This window comes from Physeter macrocephalus, unplaced genomic scaffold, assembly GCF_002837175.3.
Source record: "Physeter macrocephalus isolate SW-GA unplaced genomic scaffold, ASM283717v5 random_30, whole genome shotgun sequence".
Classification (NCBI taxonomy): Eukaryota; Metazoa; Chordata; class Mammalia; order Artiodactyla; family Physeteridae; genus Physeter; species Physeter macrocephalus.
The window spans coordinates 1-23,484 of NW_021145316.1; the positions used below are offsets into that span (position 1 = coordinate 1).

The 23,484-nt window shown below is 52.5% G+C and overlaps 1 protein-coding gene across 2 annotated transcripts; it reads right to left on the reverse strand.

Annotated features, from left to right (window-relative positions):
• Positions 1-19: 19 nt before the first annotated feature.
• CBX7 (chromobox 7) lies at positions 20-17,468 on the reverse strand. Of its 2 annotated transcripts, XM_028483437.1 has the most exons (6): positions 14,941-14,961; positions 7,097-7,162; positions 5,878-5,964; positions 3,552-3,659; positions 2,982-3,048; positions 20-585 (listed from the first exon to the last, which is right to left on the reverse strand). In XM_028483437.1, exons 4-6 carry the CDS (start codon positions 3,620-3,622, stop codon positions 172-174), a joined length of 552 nt encoding a protein of 183 aa, XP_028339238.1. In that variant the 5' UTR covers positions 3,623-3,659; positions 5,878-5,964; positions 7,097-7,162; positions 14,941-14,961; the 3' UTR covers positions 20-171. The 2 variants fall into 2 exon arrangements, with proteins under 2 accessions (XP_028339238.1, XP_028339237.1); XM_028483436.1 differs by lacking the exons at positions 3,552-3,659; positions 5,878-5,964 and adding an exon at positions 17,218-17,468 and having other exon boundaries at positions 14,941-14,984.
• Positions 17,469-23,484: the final 6,016 nt, after the last annotated feature.

A 23,484-nucleotide genomic window follows, 5' to 3' on the forward strand; every position in this document is an offset into this window, starting at 1 on the left:
CTGGACACACAGGAAGACATCACTACATGTACCTTCCCTGGCTGGACACGAACTCAGCCTGAGTGGGACCACGGAAAGAGCTCTGGGCTTGGTGCCGGGGTCCCTGCAGGCTATGTGGCCTCAGGAGCACCCAGGCCCTCTCTGGGCATTGGACCAGCTGGACCTGATGACTCAAGGGACCCTTCCAGCTCTGAGGGTCCCTGGGTCTGAGCCTCGGGGCTGGGCCGCCTTACCCTCCTCTTCAGGGGGCTGCTCAGCAGGCTCCCACTCGCTGGCCGCCTGCAGGACGTCCGGGGCCGGTGACTCCTGCAGGAAGAGCTCCCGTCGATGGCTGTGACTCTCCAGGTTGGGCCCGCGGGGCGGGAACTTCTTGCGTGAGAGCCGCAGGTACTTGTGGGCCTTGCGGGGCTTGCGGAGCGGGAAGGGCAGGGTGGGCACCAAGGGGCCCTTGTCCACCAGCTCGGGTGCCCCCGCCTTGACCACCCCCTCGGGGCTCCCGCTGCCGAGTGGGCGCGTCAGGGAGAAGCAGAGCTTCTCCTTGCCCTTGGCCTTGTGGGAGCTCCGCAGGTCCATGCTGTACAGCCGCTGCGGGGGAAGCCAGGGCACGGCGGATCAGCCCTGCCCTCCCACCCACTGCCGCGCCTTTGCTCGGGCTGGCCCTCCCGCCCGGGGTCCTCGTCCCCATGTTTCAGGGCTCAGAGCCAGCCAGCATCCCGCCCCTCACCCCAGCCCAGGGCGCTCCCCTGACCAGCCCCAGCCCCGGGGCCTGGCCCGGCTCAGCCTTCCTCTTGGCCTCACAGCACGGCCTCATCTCCCAGGGCCCTGTAAGTGGCTCAGGGACGGGGCCTCGGGGCACGTTCCTTTGGTCCACGGCAGAGGCACACAAGAGGTACAAAATGAAAACTGACCAACAAAAGACACACCTGCATTTATGAGGCAGATAAGGAGTTATTCTTCATTACAGGGAAGGAATCTTTGCTTCTAAAGAACCCCCAAAAGCTGAAACGGCCAGCTCGTTAGGGAAATGGTGTGAGGCACAGGGCTCTGAAGCTTCCTGGGGCAAGTTAACCAGGGGTACACATAGCACTGGGGTGCACCGTGTCACCCAGCCACAGGAAGGTCTGCCGGCAGCCTGCAGACACCCCTCGATTCCCCCAGGACTCTCCCGGGCTCTGAGCCGCAGGGTGGCCCTGTCTGGGTCCAGACCTCTGTTGCCCTGCCTCCTTCTTGCTTAAATGGGCTGGAGGGCACATTCTTCTGCCATTCAAAGACTGAAGTTTTATAATTTGTGCATTTGTCTTACTGACTTTTGGGGCAAATTTATACAAACCCAAGAAAGGGGCAGAAGAATGTGTCCCAAGAAAGGGACATCTGCTAAGATGTTGGGGGGCCTGGATCACTCTGGGACAGTAGCTTCTCCTGCTACCTGTCACCAGAGGCCAAGAGCTCCCAAGAAGAGAGTAAGGCCAGCAGATAGGACCTGTAGGTCAAACATCTCCAGCTGGGGGCAGAGAGCCCATGTGCAAGTTCCATGCCTCAGTCCCACCAGCTAATCCCCGTCACTCAGCATGGGGTGCAGGTTGTCATGGTGATGGGAGGAGAGCTGAACTGGGAGGAGACTGAAAATCCTGCAATGCTAAGAGGGCTAATCCCATATGCAGCTTTATCAAAACCCACCCCTTTAGCCTGGCTCGTATACCATCACAGGCCTAGTAACTCTCATACAGTTCTGTCCTTCTTTACCTCACCATGAGAGGATCACAGCTACTAACTAACGGGTCCAGGAGCACCAGGACTCAGAGCTGGGTTTTAATCCAGCTGTGTGACTCTGGGTGGAATGGACAGGAGGCTGGACATGGCTCACACTGCACGTGGACCAAGAAGCCTTATTTTTTGGCTTCAGATTCCCGGGTGGGCCTTATTAAAGCAAGCACAGCAGGTATTCTTATCATCCCGATTTTACAGATGAGAAAACTCAAGCTCAGAGATTTGCCTCAAATCACATGACTACATCACTTCAGACTCCATCCTCTTTTCAGTGCAAACCAGTGAAAGTAGCAAAGTGCCCCCAAGACCTGGGTAACACGGGCTGCCAGTCTTGTGGCAGAGGGCTTCTTCTCACTCAAAATGACACATTTCTAGGGACCTCTCTGGTGGCACAGTGGTTAAGAATCCGCCTGCCAATGCAGGAGACATGGGTTCGAGCCCTGGCCCGGGAAGATCCCACATGCCGCGGAGCAACTAAGCCCGTGCACCACAACTACTGAGCCTGCGCTCTAGAGCCCCCGAGCCACAGCTACTGAGCCCGCGTGCTGCAACTACTGAAGCCCGCGCGCCTAGAGCCCGTGCTCCGCAACAGAAGCCACTGCGATGAGAAGCCCGCGCAACGCAACGAAGGGTAGCCCCCGCTCGCTGCAACTAGAGAAAGGCTGCGTGCAGCGACCAACACCCAACGCAGCCAAAAAAAAATAATAATAAATAAATTTTTAAAAAATAAAAATAATAATTTAAAAAATGACACATTTCTAGACCATTCCAAGGCTATGGTTCCAGAATTCTATGAATCTCCTTTTCCTGGATTCTACAATTCCAGACTCCCCTGTTTCCTCAGTTCTAAAGCTTATGCTTCTAAGATTCTCAAATACTACAATTTTGTATTTGGGGGACTTTGAGCATCAAGATTCTAAGCTTTCAAAATTCTAGGATCCCGTAAGCCATACATCCACCCTCCCTCCCTCCACAGTACCTTCCACCCACAGTGTCTTCCAGGGGCACCAGCCTCACATTCTGACTTTTCCCAACTCCTCCCATTGAAACTTACCCACTAAGTGCCCCGCCCCACCCCACCCCACAGGGTCCTGGGTGGAGCCGAGGAGGGCTAGTGGTTCAGCAGAACCATCCAGCGCAAATGCACGGGTGGGCAGGGGCTGGTGCGAGGATCACGGGGGCCCTGTGGGTGGCACCAGAGCTGGTGGGGTTACCTGCAGCAGAAGCCGCTTGGGTTTCGGGCCTCTCTTCCTATACCCCGATGCTCGGTCTCTCTCCTCCCTGGGGTGCAAAGCAGATGGCAGAACAAAAGGAAACACTGTTGACATTTAAGGGAAAGTAAGGCATCCGCTCCACCCAGCTCTCTGCTGTCTACGGGGGAGGGGGACACCCTCCACAGGCCACCCCCCAATCCTGGGGTAGGGCTCCTCACTTTAGACCATAACAATGGGGTCACGTGTTCAACGCCCAGGGCTGCATCTTCCCATCTGACTAAAGGTGAGGGCACAGCGACTGGTCCCAATTGCTAGAGGTGGGACTCGGGGGACATCTCCAAAAATATGTGGGTCTTCACGGCCCCAGGGTCATGCCAGACCTCTGCTCTACACGCACTGGGAACAGCCCCCAAAACAATGTAGTTCCAGTTTCCACTCTTAGGAGACGTCTATAGAAACGTGTCAATTAAATGTGCCTTGAATGCCCCAGGGGGACTGATGAGAATGGCCGAGTCCTTTCGCATGCGAAGTTCTGCCCCAATCTCCCCCCAGTTTGGCATCTCCACGAACCTGGTGGGGAGGACAGGCTCCCATTTGTCTGTATCGTCTGGTTGGGGAAGGGGAGAAAAACTAGCCTGCATTCAGTCCCCAGTAGATGCCAGACTCTCTGCCGGATGCCTTCCTCGCATCACAAACACACAAGGCACAACCTGAGGACGCAGACAGAGCCACACGCAACACACAAGACAACACGCCAGAGACCCCAACAATGTGCTGGAAGTGATGGGACAAGTCAAAGACGTTTCACTCTGTTTCACTTCATTCCACTCACGCCGTCTGTGGCCTTGGGCCAGTCTCTCGGTCTGAGCCAAGCTAAGCCAGTGCATCCGTGGAGCCTGTTTCCACTGTCTGTCCCTCCTCGAGGCAGTGGCTGCCACCTCCTGCCAGACATCAGACTCCAGGGACACTGGGGGGGAGAGCTCTCCCTCCCTCCCCACGGAGTCAGCTTCGGCAGGTCTGCCGTGGGGCCCTAGAACCAGCATTTGAGAGAAGCACCCAGGGCACGGGCTACCCACACCAAGACAGGCCTCCCAAGCCCTGGAGGGTGAGAACCTTAACTCGGAGCCCGGTGCTGGGCGCCAGGACACCCTGTTCCAGGCCTAGCTCTACCTGACCCACAGGAGACCTTGGCTGGCCACTTTCCCTCTCTGGCCCTCAGTTTTCTAGTCTGGAGCAAGAGCTTCCCTTCTCAGCTGGTCCCCGGGGCTCCTGGGAGGAGCGAGAGAGGTCCCTGGCATTTCTCAAAATGGGTGGTAGAAAGACTAAAATAATAAAGAGGAGGAGAGGAGGGAAGAAAAAAAAAGAGGAAGAGAAGGAGGAAGTAGAAAGAGGGAAAAAGGAAAGTACCTTGAGGAAAAAGAATAAGAATAATATGTCTTTATTATATTTGTATAAGTGTTATTTATTTTTATTATTATGTCCTGCACGCTTTGCACAAGGCACTGCTCTCAATGCTTTAACCCTCACAACCACCCTATGAGGGAGGCACAGTTTCTATCCTCATTTTATAGCTAAAGCACAGAGAGGTTAAGTCATTTGCCCAATGCCACAATTCTGACAACTTCTGCCACTGGTGAAGATGCTGAGCTCAGGGCTCCAGGCCTGACGAGGTCAGGCCTGGGGGCCCAGTCAGGGCCAGGGGGCCAGGTCTGCAGCCCAGGCCACATGACCTGGCTTCCCGTCTGTAGCACCCCTGCTCCTGCCCTGCAACCGTGGGAGTGGGGGCGGGGGGAAGGGGGGGCTTCCATTCTGTCCAGTCCTTACCTTCCCAGGGCCCATCGGTATCCAGGGCTATGGGGATCGTGGTCCCACAAGCCCTCAGTGCCCCACTGGCCCCTCCCGGGATGCAGGGACTCCCCATTAGAGCCCCCTGGCCCGACTCCTTCTGAGTCTCTTAAAAACCCTGCAAAGCAGGTGTTAAAATGGTCGTCACCCCGCTTCCATCTCCTTCTCACGAAGACCCAGAGAGAAAGAGAAAGTCAAACCACACAGTGGGTCTGCAGACATCCCCAAGCTCCTCATTTGTTCCTTAACCGCGGACTTTTCTGACTCGTTGAAAGCAACATCCGAATCCTCTACCAGGACTCACGGGGCCCTCCCTGAGCTGCATGCCCACTCCTTCAGCTTCAGCTGCCCCTGCCCCTGCCCCTCCCCCAGACGCCCCACCCCTGCCCAGCTCACACCACTCCAGCTGGCCACACTCAGAGCCACGCTTGCCTCCATGCGGTTCCTCAGCCCAGGGCCTCTGCATCACTTTCTTGGGTGCTCTTCACCTGGATGGTCTTCTCTAAAATACCTACTGGGGTCCTTCCCTCACTTAGCTCAGGTCTCTGGTCAAATGCCACCACCTAACCATCCCACTGAAAGCAGCGGCCCCGTCCCGACCCCGTCTGTGCAGCAGTCAGCACGTCGGCATCTATACATTTACTGGTGTACTTTTCACTGCAGGTCTCCACGCTGGAATGTAAGGCCCACGAGGGCAGGGACATTTGTTGGTTTTGTTCCTTGCTGGGCCCCAGTCCCTGGAACAGTGCCTGGCACACAGTAGGACCTCAATAAAGATCTGTTGAACAAATGAAAGAATGAACTAGCTGACCCCTATTTACCACCAGGAAGACATTTGCCCGTGTGTGCCACACCTGACGGTTTGCGGAGTGCTTTCACACGCCTGTCCTCCCCATGAGAGCCCTTAAGGTCAGCACTGTTCTCCCCATTTCACAGACAGAGAAGCTGAGGCTCAGAGAGGAAAAAGGCCATGTGCAGCACCTCACAGCTGGTGAGTGGAAGAGCCAGGATTTGATCCAGGCCTTTGACACCTGCCCAGTGCTCTCCTTACCACAATCCAGGACATTCCACAGGGCTCTCTCAGTGTCACAACCCTTTTGGATCAAGGCCCCACCAGCACTCGGGAACCAGAAAGAAGCTGTGGGACAGGAACACTGTGATTTTTAAAGGAAAGAGCAGTGGGAACGTTTTCTTTGAATCAGCAGCGGGAGACCTCCTGCGGGAGAAGCGATCAGAAGGGGGCGAGGAGGGGCAGAGGAACAGCATCACTGGGGCTCAGGAGCCCCCCCACCCAGGTTAGGTCCTAGTTGGGCTGCCTCCCAGCTGTGAGGATCCTGGACAAGCCCCTTAGCTCTTCAGAGCCTCGGTCTCCTCATCTGTCAAATGAGACCCTCATCCCTGTCTCAGGCGGTTACTAAAAGGAACCAAATAAAAATGATTTTATAAAACGGTACCGCACTGTACAGGGTCGATGCGTTGGGGAGAGGCAGAAAGATTGGGCAGCGTGCTGGCAGGGAGGCCAGTAACGCTGGGGCTCACGCAGCAGAAGGGAATGGCTAGATTATGCTCAAAAGGCCCTCCCACCAGGAGAAACAACATTTCTGGCCAGAGCTCCCTGCTAAGGTGTGCCATCACGGCCCATCGGACGAGCTGCCAATCACTAACCCACCCTTGGAAGAGCACTTGCAGCAGAGCACTGGCAGACACGGCAGTCTGAGACCTGGAGGCAGCTTTGCCCACGGCCTCCCAGCTAGGAGGCAGCCAAGCAGGAGGGACCGGAACCCAGCTGTCCTGGCTCCGAAGCCACACTTTCTCCCCTGGCCTTTCTTGAGAGCTTCATCAAACTTGGTGAGAGGATCTGTATGGGGGAACCTCCCTCTGGTCCATCACTGGGCATGACTGATACCGCTGCCCCTCACACGCACGGCATCTCTATGCCCATTTTCACCTTCTTCATGGCAACTGAAACCCCTGCCTTCTGGGGAAATCGGGGCAGGTGCTGTTGGGGGTGGCCTAAAACAGCAGAGAGACAGAGGCCTGGGGTTGTTAGCGGAGTGGCTGACATCACCCAGCAGCAGGAAAGGGACAGGGCCCTCGGCTTCCCTGGGACCTGGTGCCCAGCATCTTCCCCCAGCTGCGGATGAGACCCAGCAGTCCCTGCCAGACCCCTGCCCCCAGTGACCCTTGTTCAGAGCCAAGCCAGCAGCGGCTCCCTATGAAACCTCACAGCCTGCCTTCCACCCAGCCCCCTGGAAGGCTGAGCCCCTTACTTCTCCTCATAGGCCATGACCAGGCGGGGGTCCAGGATGTGCTCCTCCGGCTCCCACGTGCTGTACCTGGGGAGAGAGACAAGAGGTCAGAGCTGACCTGCCCCCCACCCCGCCACCCTCCATTCAGAGGCCACAGCTGCTCCACCAGGGCCCACTTGCCTGCAAGACTTTGCCCCTTCCTGATCCAGTGTAATTGTCACCTAATCCCATGAACTGTCCCTGGCTACCAGGGTAGGTCGGAGGCCTCCTGGGGGCTTGCATGACACCAGAACTCCCCTCATTCTGAGCATTGGTCACACCACCCTATAAGTGATTGCGTCCAACTCTGGACTAGATCCCCATGTTCACTTCAGGTGAAGAGGGCAGGCCCCATATGTCCCCGGATTCCTTTCCCATGAGAGTCAAGAGCATGTGGTGAAGAGCAGCGGCTCTGGAGCCAGACTGCCTGGGTTCAAACCCCAGCTCTGCCCTGGCTAGCTGTACAACTTTAAACAATTTATTCAGTGTCTCTATGCTGATTTCCCCATCTGTAAAGGTCTCTTGTGCTGATTAAACACTTTCATGTATCTAAGTGTTTAGAGCAGCGCCTGGTGCGCAGAGAGTGCTCTGTGCTTATTACTGTCACCATCCCTAGCCCCCCTGATGCCCCAGCCCCAGTGGGCCCTCTGCCCAGGCTGAGCTGCTCCCTCCCTCCTTGGAACACATCTGCACCATCAAGGCCAGGTCTGAAGTTCCCTTCTCAGGTGGGGCCTGGCACACAGCAGGAACTTGGTAAATGTTCAGTGACTGAATGGTACAGTGATCCTACAGCAGGCCCTTAGGTCTTCCCACGAGGGACCTTCCACCACTCCCAGGCCAGACAGCATTCCCTGATGGGACAGACCTGGGCATTTCCAGAGCTCAGCCATCCTCCTTCCACCTGCACGATTATTTACTTAGTATCTGCCTTTAAATTAGCTCACTTGGGAATTCCCTGGTGGTGCAGTGGTTAAGAATCTGCCTGCCAATGCAGGGGACACGGGTTTGAGTCCAGGTCCGGGAAGATCCCACATGCTGCTGAGCAACTAAGCCCGTGCGCCACAACCACTGGGCCTGCACTCTAGAGCCCACGAGCCACAACTACTGAGCCTGAGGGCCACAACTACTGAAGCCCGCGCACCTAGAGCCCGTGCTCCGCAACAGGAGAGGCCACCGCAATGAGAAGGCCGCACACCACAACGTAGAGTAGTCCTGCTCTCCACAACTAGAGAAAGCCCGCATGCAGCAACGAAGACCCAACACAGCCAAAAATAAATAAATAAATAAATTTATGTATAAAAAAAATTAGCTTGCTTTTTAAAAACATTTTATTTTAAAAGCAAACTCTTTATGACTTCCATAAGTGGAAAAACCAGGATGACTCATCATAAACAGATGCTAATACATAAAAAAAATTTAATTTAAAAACATATACATGGGGATTCCCCAGTGGCACAGTGGTTAAGAATCCGCCTGTCAATGCAGGGGATACGGGTTCGAGCCCTGGTCCGGGAAGATCCCACATGCCGCAGAGCAACTAAGCCCATGTGCCACAACTACTGAGCCTGCGCTCTTGACCCACAACTACTGAGCCCATGTGCCACAACTACTGAATCTTGCGCGCCTAGAGCCTGCGCTCTGCAACAAGAGAAGCCAGCGCAATGAGAAGCCTGCGCACCGCAACGAAGAGTAGCCCCCGCTCGCTGCAACTAGAGAAAGTCCGCGCCCAACAACAAAAACCCAACACAGCCAAAAATAAATAAATAAATTTATTAAAAAAAAGAAAGAAAATCATTAAAAAACAGTCCAAGTCCTGAGAACTGTTTTAAATATATATATATGTATATATATGGGTGTATATATACGCATGCACACAAATACACATACAATCATAAAAATACATATATATGTATGTACATGGGTGTATATAAACAAAACCAAAGCAATGGACTGTGATTCTGGCCAAGACTTCACCCAGGACTGCTGGATAAGAAGGGAGGTGAGGGAATTTCCTGGCGGTCCAGTGGTTAGGACGCCGAGTTTTCACTGCCAAGGGCCCGGGTTCAATTCCTGGTTGGGGAACTAAGATCCCACAAGCCACGTGGCACAGCCAAAAAATAAATAAATAAAAGAGGGAGGTGAGTAGGTATTAGGGAGGTATTGCGAGGCAGAGAGAGGCCAGGCAGAGCCCCTGCCCCTGCTGCCTTCTACCATCCAAGTTTAAACCTTCATCTTCAACCATCCTGGTTACTGTGAAACCTAAAATTAGTCCAATCAATATTTAAACAACAAGCTGCCCAAGGACAGAACACTTCTTTCCTTTCTTTCACTGACACTTCTGCACACTTATTTCGTGTCGGGCCCCGTGGACTCAGCAGTGAAGGTCCATGCCCTGAGTGCCACACACCCAGCCTGAACAGGCACCATCACAGCTCCTTCCCTTTGCACGTGCTGTGCTCTCCGCCTGGAGGGCCCCCTTCCTCCGGTGAACTCCTCATCCTTTAAAAGTCAGGTCCTTGCAGCTTTTCCTGACATCCTCTCCTAGCTGTCCTACTCCCAGCAGAATGAACCCTCCCCTCAGCTGCTCTCCAGGGCCTTATTATCGCACTTGGCACCTGCCATCCTTATTGGTGAATCATCCTTATTGGTGAATCAAGCTGGTGTCCTGGCTGGCACGTTGTAACGCCTCGCCAGAGTGCCCAGCCCAGCCCCCAGCCCCCAGGTGTTCTGGGAATGGCTGCAGAAGCCACTGAAGAGTTTTGCTCACCCTGGAGAAATGCTGAAAGTGAAACTGAGATTTTTTTTTTTTATAGTTTGGGTAAAGCCCAAACTGAAAGCAACCAGAAGCTCGCAGAGATTTCAAACCTTCCTCCCCACCCCAAAACAAAGGTTGAACTTCCTCGACTGTAACTAGTAAGAAGAGAGGGGGAATTTTGTGTTCCTCCAGTGTCCTCTGCCTGGCCCTCCCTTTTTCTCTAGCTGTGGAAGTTTCTCTTCAGTGCTCTAGTCCTCTCTGCCCTGCCCACTTCCCCACTGCCCTGCCCACTTTTTGTTGATGTAGCTGCTCTGTGGTTCCTGGCAAGTCTCTAACCTTCTCTGTAGTTCAGTTTCCTCATCTTAAGAATCACCACCACCACCACCGTAACAGCAAGGTGCCAGAGCAGACTACTGCAAGGACACATCCATTCCTTATAACACCCTTATGTGGTAGGTTACAGATGTTACAAATGAAGAAACTGGGGCAGAGAAGTTAAGCATCTTGCCAAGATCACCGAGCCAGTAAGTGGCCAATCTGTGGTCAGAACTCAGTTGAATCTTGGCCACCCTCTCCCTTTGGATCTCTCGCATGTCAAGGTAAATGGCCCCCCACCGGGCTGTAACGTCCATAGGAGAGGGGCACAGTCTGACTGGCCACGTCTTCAGTGTCTGACCCGGGGCTTGGCACACAGCGGGTGCACAGAAAGGGGGAGACTTGGCAGCTGGAGGCCTGGCCCCGCTCGGTGCTGCGGAAAGGCGGGCGGGGGGGCCTTGCACAGGCGCCTCACCCTCTCGGACACCCCGGCCCTCCTAAACAGGAGGCCATCAGCGGACCTCCGCAGTGTGAGGAGCCAGAAGCCACAGCGAGGGCAAACACACTTTGCGAACAGCCGGGCACAGGCAAGACAGGAGGGCGCAGCCGGCGAGGACCGCGGCCTGAGACTTCTGGGGCTGGGTCTCCGGGCCGCCCGCTGGGCGGGAACCGAGCGTGGAAGACAGAAGGATCCACATCGCAGAGCCATGCGCTCCGCCCCCCGGGGTCGGGCAGCCGCGCGTGCACACGCACGCACGCAGTGCTGGGCCGTGCGCGCCAGATTACCCGGCCAACTGATGGGGGGCGGGGCGGGGGCGGGGACGGCGCGCTCCGGCTCCGAGGTAAACACGACCACGTGACCGCCCCGCGCGCGCCGCCCCCCCCCCCACGCCTCCCGGAGCCGGGGTAAACAGGCTCGCGGGCGCCCCTCCTGGGCCCCGCCGCGCAGGCTCCCGCCGTGCCGGGGGCGGGGCGCCCTGCAGAGCCAGGTCCGCCCCAGCCCCCGACTCCGATTTAGAGTCGCCCAAACGAGAAGCAGCGCAGCGGACTCCCGAAGGCGGCGGTGAGCAAGTGAGTCCGCTGCTCGGGCCTCCGTTTCCTCATCCGTGAAGCGGACCTACCAATAGTCCCTGTCTTTTAGGGGTGATGTGACGATTAGATGTGTCACGTGACCGCCCCGCGCGCGCCGCCCCCCCCCCACGCCTCCCGGAGCCGGGGTAAACAGGCTCGCGGCCGCCCCTCCTGGGCCCCGCCGCGCAGGCTCCCGCCGTGCCGGGGGCGGGGCGCCCTGCAGAGCCAGGTCCGCCCCAGCCCCCGACTCCGATTTAGAGTCGCCCAAACGAGAAGCAGCGCAGCGGACTCCCGAAGGCGGCGGTGAGCAAGTGAGTCCGCTGCTCGGGCCTCCGTTTCCTCATCCGTGAAGCGGACCTACCAATAGTCCCTGTCTTTTAGGGGTGATGTGACGATTAGATGTGTTAAGCCGCATAAAGCACTTAGAGCAGTGTGGTACATAAAAGCAAACAAGCATTTATTAAATCAATATCAAAAGCCTGGAGAGCGCAAACACACACCTGCCAGGGCCAAAGCGAGGACTCTGTGCCGCCACTAATCAACCTGGCCTTGGAGGAGAAAGAGCCTCCTCTGTGTCTGGCACTGTTACAAACCCTTTCTTGTCTCAGGCAGCCTTCCACAGGGCTCCGTGAGGCTAGGGCCCCATTTTACAGGTGGGGAAATGGAGGTGCCCATAGTTCAAATCGTCCCACCTTTATGACCCGGGGCAAGGACGCCTCTGCTGAGGGTTTCTGTGTCCCCATCTGTACAATGGGTTGCCATTAGGCAATTACATGGGCCAATGCCTCATCTTAATAGGGGCTTACTGATAGGCAGCCTGGTTATTGCTGTACCCTGATACACTGATAATATCACTACTGAAGCTCTATGGAGGCGGTCCTCCCCACAAATGGGGTAGCATTCACAAGTGGGTAAGAACGGAGGGAAGGAAAGCGTTTCCAGAGAGGAGCAGCAGGGTCCTGGGTAGGCTGAGATGAGAGTGGGGTGTCTGAGCATCTCTGTGGTGCTGACAGCATGTAGCTGATTATTTAACATCCTCTGCCCTGTGCCCCCAGCCCCTCCCTGTGCCATTTGCTGTTCCTTCCAGAACAAGCAAGATAGCTCCTCTACCCCATCTGCTGGGGAGGAAGGGCAGTCATTTGCTGTTGGGGAGATAAAAGAGGCAAAGCACCCAAAGGTTTAACAGGGGCCTGGCACAGAGTGAGTGTCCGTTTAAATCATGGCTTCTGTTATTAACATAAGCCTCCCTGCCCCGGGGGCGGAGGGTACTGGGGAGCAGGAGAATCTGACTCCCCTCCCACCCAGGCTATCACTGCCCTAGCCAGGGCTCCCAGGCCTGCAGGGAGCAGCCTGCCCAACTACCTACTCCCCGCCCTCTTTCTCAGCCTCTTCTTCAAGCAAGGCCCCCTGAGGAGGAGAGACTGAAGACCAAGTGGGTTACAAAGGAGCCCTGGTTCTCCTGATTCTCCCTGTGACTGAACCTGTTTTCCCCCAAGTGAAGTGGGGTGGCACAGTGGATGACATAAAGTGGGCACCATGCTACACCGGGTTGGCAGTTATATTAGTGTATATAACTCCCCTCTCTGGGCCTCAGTTTCCCCATTTGAAAAATGAGAGGACTGATCTCAATGATTGCTAAGGCTACTTTGGGCTCCTGTGAGGAGTAGACGCCCCCAGACCCCTCTCCCGGCTGGGGGGAGACCTAGAAGCCTGAGCTGTGTAACTTACTGTTAATAGCAAACGTTCACTAAGTGCTTGGTCTGGGCTAAGCATGCATCAGGTACTCTATATCCATCATCTAATCCTCACAACACTGTTGTACTGGAGGATTTATTACAATTTGGAGATGGAAGCAGAGAATCTGCCATGTTGGGGACTTGCTCAAGGGCTCCCAGCTGTCTAGCTGGGAGCCAGGCCAGGAACCCAGGATCAAAGTATGGGGAGCCAGAAATGCCCCAGGTCATCTAGCCAAACAGGGCTTCCAGAACTCCCTTGGAGGGGGGGGTGTCACGAAAAGCAGTCATGAGGGCCCATCTGGTGGTCTCAGCATGTTAGGAACCAAGTGGGCCCCAGGGTCAGGGGCACAGGCCAGGAGAACCATGGGGGGACTGCTCTTGGAATGCCAGGTCCTTCCCCTGACTGAAGCTCCGATGGGCAGACGTATTCATTCAGGATTAATAAAAGTGGGGGAAAGAACTTTAAATAGATAAAAACCTCTGTTTAGAGAAGGGAGTCTACAGAGCAGGAAAAATAGCCAACGGTGCCTTGAAGGCCAACAGGCTGGTGTCCCACTGAGACGCAATGCCTTCTGGCGCAGAAGCTAAGAGGGGAGTGAGTACCCAGGGAGTATGCCCACCCTGAACATCTTCCTTTTCTAGCTTTCCACCTCCTCTTACCAGCCCCTTCACCCAGACCAGAAGCCCACCTTCATCTGCCCAGTGGAGGAGGGGACTATCCTTCAGTCCCAGGGGGTTTGGGAAGGGGCAGCAGGAATGGATGAATGCATTATCTGGTTAACCAGCCACCAACCCTAATCATCAGAATGCCTGCAGGCCATCCTGAACACACCCCCAGGCCTTTCACCCCACAAAGTGAAGGAGCCTGTGAGAAGAGAGCAGGGCCTGGACTACTGAACCCATTTTGCAGAGAGAGACGCTGAGGCAGCATGGCCTGTCTTCCTCTCTGCTGTCTCTCACCACCGCGTGTCCAAGACACTCCCAGGACCCAAATACCAGGTCAGCCCCCAACACCAGCACAGCAGAAAGCCCCTGGCACAGACAGCAGGGGCTCCGGACAGAGCCGGAGGGGATTCCAGGAGTCAGTCTCTAGGAGGCAGGACTGGGAGGTGGGGCACCCACAGACCAATGGGGAGGCCCCACGACCTGCTCCTTCCCTCCCCTCCCCCAACAACTCCCTGCTGGGAGGTGATTGGTTGGTGAGAAGGTTCCTGATTGGACCTCAGCGGAGAGGTGGGGCAACTGGGAGAGGTCCTAGACCCAGCTCCCTGGCCCCCCCGCAACTGGGAGATGGAGGAGGCACAGAAGAGACACCTGAAGATGGAGAGGCCCAGTTCAACTCTCAACTCTGCCTCCACTTGCTGTGTGACCTAAGGCAAGCTGCTTACCTTCTCTGAGCCTGTTTCCTCATCTTTAGAGATCAGGACCACAGCTGCCTCACAAGGCTGTACAGGAGCCTGCTCTGTAGACTGGAGAGTGCTGTCCAAAGGCGGGCTCTGTCCCTAGCTGTATGGCACTGAGGACTCGTGCCCCACTGGCTAGACTTGTCTTGCCCAACCCCACAAACCCCCACCTGCCACTGTACTTGCTGCAGCTTGAGTGTCCCTCCACCTTGCAGGCAGCCATCTCTGAAGCCAAGATGCTGGGCCTTCACCTCCTAGGTGCCGGGAAAGGCCAGAAGCAGGGGAGCAGAGGGTCCCACCAGAAGGTGGAGTGCAACACTGAATGGGGCCCATGAGAAGAGAAGCTGGGGCCCACCTTCACCCTCATGTGCTCTAAGCCCCTCAGCTGGCAGAGGGGAAACTGAGGCCCAGAGAAGAGGATGATTAATCAAGGTCTGCTGGCCAATTACTAGAGCAGCTGGAGTGAAAAGTGAGGCAGAAGAAAGGGTAAAAGGTGGATGGAAGGATGTACAGGTAGGCGGACAGACACACACAAAGGAGCCTTACTTTGGGGGCCATCCTTTCCACTTCACCAGATATTCGACTTTACCCTGGGAAGAAAGAGAGAAGAAGTAGACACAGTGAGATACACAGACGCCCCTACGACCACTTGCTTGACAGTAAGGCCCAATCCCCTCTGCAGACAGAAGTCCCCCAACACATACACACTGTCAGGGACGCCCCCCACAAGATCCCCACCAACCAGAGATCCTCAAACTGACCCCCCCAGACCGTCCTCCCTACTAGAACACAGGAGTGCACTGGGCCCCAAACACCTCTGGGGCTCCTGTGGCAGAAGCTTGGAGCCCATGTCACGTGTGGGGAAACTGAGACCGTGTGGGGATATGCATGGCCAAAGATCCAGGTCCAGTGTCCCGGTGCTAAGACCATAATTCTCTTTTCTTTTTCGATTAGAAGACTCTCCAAGTCCTAGAATACTCCTCCCTGGCGTGTCCCACATGGCTCTAGCCCCATCAGCCCCCTCCCTGTGAGAGGCTGCCTCTGGGCCAGAGGTGACAGGCTAGTGAATCCAAGACTCTCAACTCACTCTCAAGTCAAAAGACCCTGGCAGGACCCCGGAGAAGGCTGACAAAGTCTCCACCTTGAGAAAGGGTGATCGCCCCTCCAGCAGTTAGAAAATAGAGCCAGGTTCCTCCCTTCCTCAAAGGTGACAGGGGCCTTTAAAAGTTCCCAGTCCAACCCCATCTGATGGGTGATACCCCTCCACAATGGAACTTGAAGACCAAAGACATGTCACCTCCTCAAAGAGGCCTGCCCTGGCCACCCTTCCCAACACCCTCCCTCACGCCTTCCAGTAGTTCTCTTTCTGTGTGGCACACAGCCCCCCTGGAAAGCATCTATATTTATTTCCTCTTTCACTCTGTGTCTCTGCTGCCAAAATGGCAGCTCCACGAGGGAAGGAGCTCCCTCCCCGGGGCTTAGAATGGTGCCTGGTGCACAGAGATACTCAATAAATATATTTGGAATGAATGGCGAAAGCAATGATGCTTCTCATTCTCTGGCACTACCCCTCAGGCCCCATGTAGAAGGGGGTAATTACTGTACCTGCTGAGGCTACACTGTGTGGAAAACATTGGGCTTTGAGGAACAAATTCAAATCGAGGAAACCCTGAGGGAAGGGAGGAGGAGGGGCAGCCCCAACTTGAAGACAGAGCTCAACCCCATTGGAGTTGGGGAAGAAAAGAAGGTCATGGCCCACCTTGACTGTCACCCTTAGCTCAAGAGATGCCGGGACTGAGTTTTCTCTCTTGAGAGATGAGCTGGCAAACAGCCAACTTGAGCTCCGGCTCTACACCCATCTCTAATTTGCTGTGTGACCTTGACCAGGTCACTTCCCCAGCCAGGGCCTCAGTTTGTGCCTTCGTCAAATGGGAGGAGGTGAACTCTAAGACCCCTCCCAGCCCTGCCGCTAGAGCCTCCCATGGGGCTGGCAGGGAGGAGATAAGGGAAAATGATAGTGGTGAGTGCCGGGACAGGAACTTTCCCCAAAGCCTTCCATCTCCAACCTCCAGTCTGGGGCCAGACCACTTTGCAGACGTGTGCACAGGAAATGTGCACGGCCAAAGTCCAGGCCCGAGGCGCGGGGACCGAACCTAGCAGAACAGACGCCTCCTTAAATTGCAGGGTGTATGTTTTGGAGGCGAAGGCAAAGGGGGAGGAGCTTTGAGGATGCCCCAGCGCCGTAGGCGGCTCCACGGAGCCGGCCGGGCGGGGCTGGGAGTTGGGGAGGGGAAGACAGAGGGGTGTGCACTGGAAGTGGGGGAGAGACGTGGAGGTGGGGGTGTGGAGGGGATCGAAGTCCAGCAATTAGACTTAAGAGGCGGGAGGACGCCTTTCCAAAGCTCCGCCTCCAACTTCAAAGGACTTGGCACCAAGAGTCCAGAGTCCTGAGTTCGAGACCCAGCTCCGACGCAAACACACTAGGCAAGCCGTTTCTTCAACTCGGGCCTCAGTCTCCCCATATTTAGAATGAGGGGAGGATGAAAAAGGATGGCGTTCAGGATCCCTACAGTCCGATCCTAATCTCTAGCTCTGGAGGACTCAGCTGCCCCCAGCATCCTGGGGCGACAACTTTTATTCTACTCTTTCTACAAGGTGGCGGGGGAAACTGAGGCACGGGCTGGGGATACGAGCCCGGCAGCGCGGGGCTGCCTGCCCACCCCCCGCTCCACTTTCTCCCTCGCCTCCAGCGCGGAGGGGACGGTGCTGGGGACAGGAGGGGACTCCACAGGGGTCCTGGGAGCCGCCCCCGGGCAGCCTCACCTTCCGCACGCGCTTCTTCCGGATGCTCTCTACGGCGAACACCTGCTCGCCGATGGCTGACAGCTCCATGCGGGGCGGCGGGCGAGCGGGCCCGGGGCCGGGCCGGGCCGGGCCGGGGGCGGAGCTGCGGGGCCGCGGCTGCGGCGCGCGATGCTCGGGCCGGCGGGGTCCCAGTCACCCTCGCCCGGGCGCGCACGCGCACGCGCACGCGCGCACACCCCCTCGCGCTCCCTCACGCCGCCGACGTTCCATTTTTGAACCTGCGCAACGTTTTCCTCGGCGCGCGCGAGCCGGCGAGCGAGCGCGCGGGGCGGGGGCGGAGCGGGGGCTCGGCTCTCGCCGGGCAGGTCACGCCCCTCCTTCATAGGCTCCGCCCCCCGCTTGGTCCCGCCCCCTATGGAGCTCCGCCCCGCCTGGGCCGTCAGTAGCGCACGGCTCTCAGGATCCGCTAGCCGGCGGGACTTATTTGGCGCCGGCGCCGCTCGGCGCGGGGGTGGGATGAGATCTTAATACACAGACGGGTTTCTTAAAATCCTCTCGGTGACTCTGAGGGGCCGGAAACGGCATGGCCCCGGATGGGCAGATGAGGACACGGGCCGAGCGGGGAGGCCATTTGCCTCACCTCCCACAAAGGATAGACGGGGTCGCGGCGCGGACCCTTGGGCGGCAGGAGGGCGGGGACGGCCAAGGTTTCCCAAGCTGTCCGGGCGTCTCAGCACAGTGGTCTCTCTAGATCCGGGCTCCGGAGCGACGTGGTTTGCCAGCCCTGAGCAGGCGCTTCCACGTATATCCTTCCGTCCGTCCGTCCGTAGGCGGTCGTGCTGAGACGCCCGGATCGCGCGGCCGCTGCCTCGAGGGCCCCAGCTAGGCAGTACTTGGCGGCAGGTGTGGCCGTGGCGGATCTAAGGTGCACAGCGGGACAGATGTCGCTGCCACGCAGCCCCAAGTCCCCAGTCACACGCGCTAGGCGCTCTGCATGTAGTAGGTGTTCGACTGTTTGTGGGATGAATGGATCTTGAGGTCCGGGACCAACTCATTTTCCCCATCCACTCCAACCTCGTCCTGTCTTCTCTACCGCGCCACCATTCATCCTCACTAGGAGGAACCCGAGTCATCCGTGCCCCTCCGGCTCCCACCGCCTGCCTGCATGGACCCCAAGTCCTGCCTCTCTGACTTCCTCCCCTCTACACCCCTTGTCCTTTCTCTTGATCGCAGCAACAACCTTCTCAGTGCCATCCCCTCTGAGACCGTGTCCACAGTGCCAGAGCGCGCTTTCTAAAATGCACATCTAACTGGGTCACCCTAGTGCTTAAAAACCTTCCACAGCTTCCTGTTCCCCTGTACGCCTCGTTCGGGCGTACAGGTGGAAAAAAAAAAGATAGATAGATTTACACTGACTTTTTATCAGGAGCAACGGAAGCCAGCCCGAAGGCAGTAGAATGATATATCCAAAGCCCTGAGAGAAATTTAGTGAAATTTTATTTCGAGATTTATGTACCCAGTGAAAATGTCTTTCCAGAATGAGGGGAAATAACATTTACAAATACAAAAACTAAGACTTTGACGCTAGCAGACCCTCCCTAAAGGAAATTCCAACGGAGGGACTAAAGGCAGGAGGAAGATGATCACAGACAGAGGTCTGATGCAATAGGGAATAAAGAACAATGAAGAACATTGATAATATAAAACAGTAACAATGTCTTCTGGATAAAAATAGATTTAAAATACACAACAATGGCACAGAACTTGGGTGAGTGGGTTAAAGTGTTCCAAGATCCTTCTATTCCTCATGAGGAAAACGAAAACAGATATCAAATAAACTTAGACTTTGATGAGTTAAGACTGCACGTTGTCATTACCAGGGTAAACAAAAAGAATGAAAATGCAGTGTATAATATTTAGCCAAATTATTAGACGGGAGAAATAGAATGAGAACATCAATCCAATCAACCCTAAAGCAAGCAAGAATGGAGAGAAAAAGAAATACAAGACAGGTGGGACAAATAAATGACAGTTATAAATTCAAATGTACTATAATTCAATAAATGCAAGTGGACTAAATGTTGTAGTTAAAACAAGAAGATTATCAGACTGGATAAAAATCCAACTTTATGCAATTTACAAGAGACATCCACAAGAGACACTTCCAAAACATGAGGATACTGAAAGGGTGAAAGTAAATGTACGGTAAAAAAAAATATGTATCATTCAAAGGCTAACGAAAAGAAGGCTGGTGCAGGTATTTTAGTATCAGAAAAAGACATCACTAGAGATAAAGAAGGTCACTTCAAAATGAAAATGGTACAACTGACCAGAAAGATAGAACAATTTCAAATTTGTATGTGAATACCATAGTTTTAAAATATAAGAAACATGAAGAAGAGAACTACACAGAGAAATAGACAAATCCACAATTATAAGGGAAGATTTAAAAACACATCCCTCTGTAATTGGCAAAATAAGCAGAAATATATTCAATAAGGATAATATTAAGAAACTTGACTAGTGAACTTTTACAGAACACCATGGCTACATCTGCAGAATACTCTCCTTTTCAAGACATATGAAATATTTACAAAAACAGTGAAACTCAAGAAATTTCTAAAGTCTGAAATCTTATAGAATACATTCTCTGACCACAGCACAAATGAGGCAGAGATTAATAACAAAAAGATAACTTCAAAAGCCCCATATGTTATACAATGGAATATTACTCAGCCATAAAAAGAAATGAAACTGAGTTATTTGTAATGAGGTGGATAGACCTGGAGTCTGTCATACAGAGTGAAGTAAGTCAGAAGGAGAAAAACAAATACCGTATGCTAACACATATATATGGAATCTAAGAAAAAAAAAATGTCATGAAGAGATTAGTGGTAGGACGGGAATAAAACACAGACCTACTAGAGCATGGACTTGAGGACATGGGGAGGGGGAAGGGTAAGCTGTGACGAAGTGAGAGAGTGGCAGGGACATATATGCACTACCAAATGTAAATTAGATAGCTAGTGGGAAGCTGCCGCATAGCACAGGGAGATCACCTCTCTGCTTTGTGACCATGAGAGAGGTGGGATAGGGAGGGAGGGAGACGCAAGAGGGAAGAGATATGGGAACATATGTTTATGTATAACTGATTCACTTTGTTGTAAAGGAGAAACTAACACACTATTGTAAAACAGTTGTACTCCAATAAAAGATGTTAAAAAAAAAAAAAAGCCCCATATGTTTGGAAGTTAAGAAGTGTGTTTCTAAATAAGAGATGGATCAAAAAAGAACTCATGATGGAAATTAGAAAATATTTTAACTGAATGAGAATGGAAATATTACATATTAAAAATTATAGGATACAGCTAAAGCACGACTTAAAGGGGAGTTTAGGGCCTTTAATGCTTGTATTAGAAAAGAGCAAAGCCTGAAAGTAATAAGTAAGCTCCCATCTTAAGAAGCTAGAAAAAGAACAGAACACCAAAGAAAGCAAAAGGAAGGACAGAGTAGAGTTAAGAGCAGAAAATAATGAAAAGGATCAGCAAAAGCAGACATTATTTCTCTGAAAACACTAGTTGTATTGACAACCCTCTGGTGAAATTGATCAAGAAAGAAGAGAGGGGCTTCCCTGGTGGCGCAGTGGTTGAGAGTCCGCCTGCCGATGCAGGGGACACGGGTTCGTGCCCCGGTCCGGGAAGATCCCACGTGCCGCGGAGCGGCTGGGCCCGTGAGCCATGGCCGCTGAGCCTGCGCGTTCGGAGCCTGTGCTCCGCAACGGGAGAGGCCACAACAGCGAGAGGCCCGCATACCGCAAAAAAAAAAAAAAAAAAATTAAAAAAAAGAAAGAAGAGAGAAGGCACAATTAATCAATATCCAGAATGAAAAGCTAAAGAGTATGCGGACACCGAAAAAAAGAAAAGATAAAGATAACTGTGAATAACTTGATTACAATAGCTTTCAAATTTTAATGAAATGGTCAAATTCCTAGAAAAATATAATTTACCAGCATTAATTCAAGAGGAAACCTGAATGATCACCATCCCTGGTCATAGTACCACAGGATTTAACAACCAGGCACTGGGCATTCGTAACAGGTGCCAACCTTAACACTGAACAGAGCCCAAGAGCCCCCTGGCTATGCAGGGATTCACTCTTTGATCTATTTGTCAGCAGATCTATTTGTTAGAAGGTCTGGGGAATCTGAGGCAGCCTTGAAGGGGCTGTTGCACTTAGGGGCTTGGGAGTGGTGGTATGTACCAACTGGTATGAAACTATTTCAGCACTTTAGCAGTCTGACGTTCCGTGGCACCAGTGACCATCAGACCTCTGCACAACCATTAAAGGAGTTGAACCGATCATCAGTAATGTTCCCACAAAGAAAGTTCCGGCTTCACTGAAAATGGGTCTTCATCTATGAATTATTTAAAGAAGAAAATATTTCAGTCCTGCCCCAACTTTTCCACATTATAGAAAAAGAGGGAATTCTTCCCAATTCTTTTCATGACAAGGATATTACAAAAAAGGAAAATCATAGGCCAATGTCACTCGTGAGTACAAATACATAAATCCTAAACAAAACATGAGCAAACCAAATCAGGCAGTATATAAAAATGATAATGCATGTGACAAAATCAGATCTCATCCAGAAATGCAAGATTGGCTTAACGTTTGAAAGTCAGTCAATATGCAGATGGTAATTAGATTTACTGTGGGGAATCATCTTGCAGTGTATACAAATATCAAATCGTTATGTTGTGCCCCTGAAAATAATATAATATGTCAGTTATATCTCAATTTAAAAATCTTGGGGAAAATGCTACCACTCATTAGCAATAAACACTGCAAAAGCAAAAAAAAAAAAAAAAAAAAAACAGCGTAATTCACCACATTAAAAGTAAAAGGAGAGAGACATATTGTTATCACAAAAGATACCAGGAAAGTCGATATCTGTTTATGTTTTAAAACTTGTAGCAAATTAGGAATACAAGGGAATGTCTTTATCCTGGTAAAAGTATCTACAAAAATCCTACAGCAAATATCCTAATTAATGGTGAAATGTTGAAAGCATTCCCCTTGAGATCAGTAACAAGGCAAGGATGGTAGCGATCCCCATTTTCATTAAGCTGGGCACAGACTACTCTAGACCTGTGTTATCCAATATGGTAGCCACTAGCCACCTGTGACTACTGAGATTTTGAAATATGACTAGTCTGAATCGAGATGTAAGAGTCAAATTACATACATGTTGGATTTTAAATACTTAGTACAAAAAACCCCCACACCATAAAATGTCTCATTAATAATTGTATATTTATTACATACTGAAGCAACAGTATTTTGATACATTGGGTTATATGAACTGTATTATAAAAATTCATTTCATCTGCTTCTTTTAATTTTTAATGTGGCTATTAATTTTAAAATATACCTGTGGTCTGCATTTATGACTTACATTAGATTTTACTGAACAATGCTGACCTAGACAGTAAGAAAACAAAATGAAACAAAGGGAAAAGGATTAGAAATAAATAAACAAAACTGTCATTTTCCGATTTTGTGTAGAAAAATCCAAAAATTCTTCGAAATATTTATTAGAATTAATAAGAGAAGTTAGCAAAATTGTTGGATTAAAAAAGTCAATATGCAAAAATCTTTTGTGTTTTGTGTTCCTCTATGCCAGCAGTAAATAATTAGAAAATGAAGTAAAATAAGATACCCCTTAAGTATAATAAAAATATGTAAAGTACCTAAGAGTAAATCTACCGATTTATACATCTAGGTCCTTATGGAATAAAATCATAAGATTTTATTGTGAGACATTAAAGACTATCTAAAAATGGAGAGTTAAGCCACGTTCATGGGTTGAACCCCCCAGTCCTGGAACCATGGCGATTCTCCCCAAACTGGCCCATAGTGTCAAGGCAAACCTAATCAAAATCACCACAGGTACTTTTTTGGAACTGGATAAGCTGAATGTAAAATTTATATGGAAGTGCAAAGGGCTAGGACAAGCCAAGGCACACCTGAAGGAGGAGAAGGGAGAGGAGATGGAGGTGATGAAATTGTCCCTAGCAGATACCAAGACAATATAAAGCTGAAGCAAATAAGATAGTGAACTATGGACATGAGAACAGACAAATAGGACAATGAAAGCAAAATGAAAGCTCAGAGGAACATAGACACAGGCAGATAAATCGGTCTATCTAGAGAGAGGGAGAGAGAGACTGAGAAGCAGGTCAGTGAGTATGAACTTTTCAATAAATGGTGCTGGATTATTAGTTC

Bases quoted from the DNA above. Each gene is read 5' to 3' on its own strand.
- CBX7 (XM_028483436.1), bottom strand. From the start codon at position 17,286: ATGGAGCTGTCAGCCATCGGCGAGCAGGTGTTCGCCGTAGAGAGCATC. The intron at 7,163-14,940 runs GTAAGGCTCCTT...CTCTCTCCCCAG, and splicing joins TGGAAAGGATGGCCCCCAAA to GTACAGCACGTGGGAGCCGG. The intron at 3,049-7,096 runs GTAAGGGGCTCA...TTTGCACCCCAG, and splicing joins GTCATGGCCTATGAGGAGAA to GGAGGAGAGAGACCGAGCAT.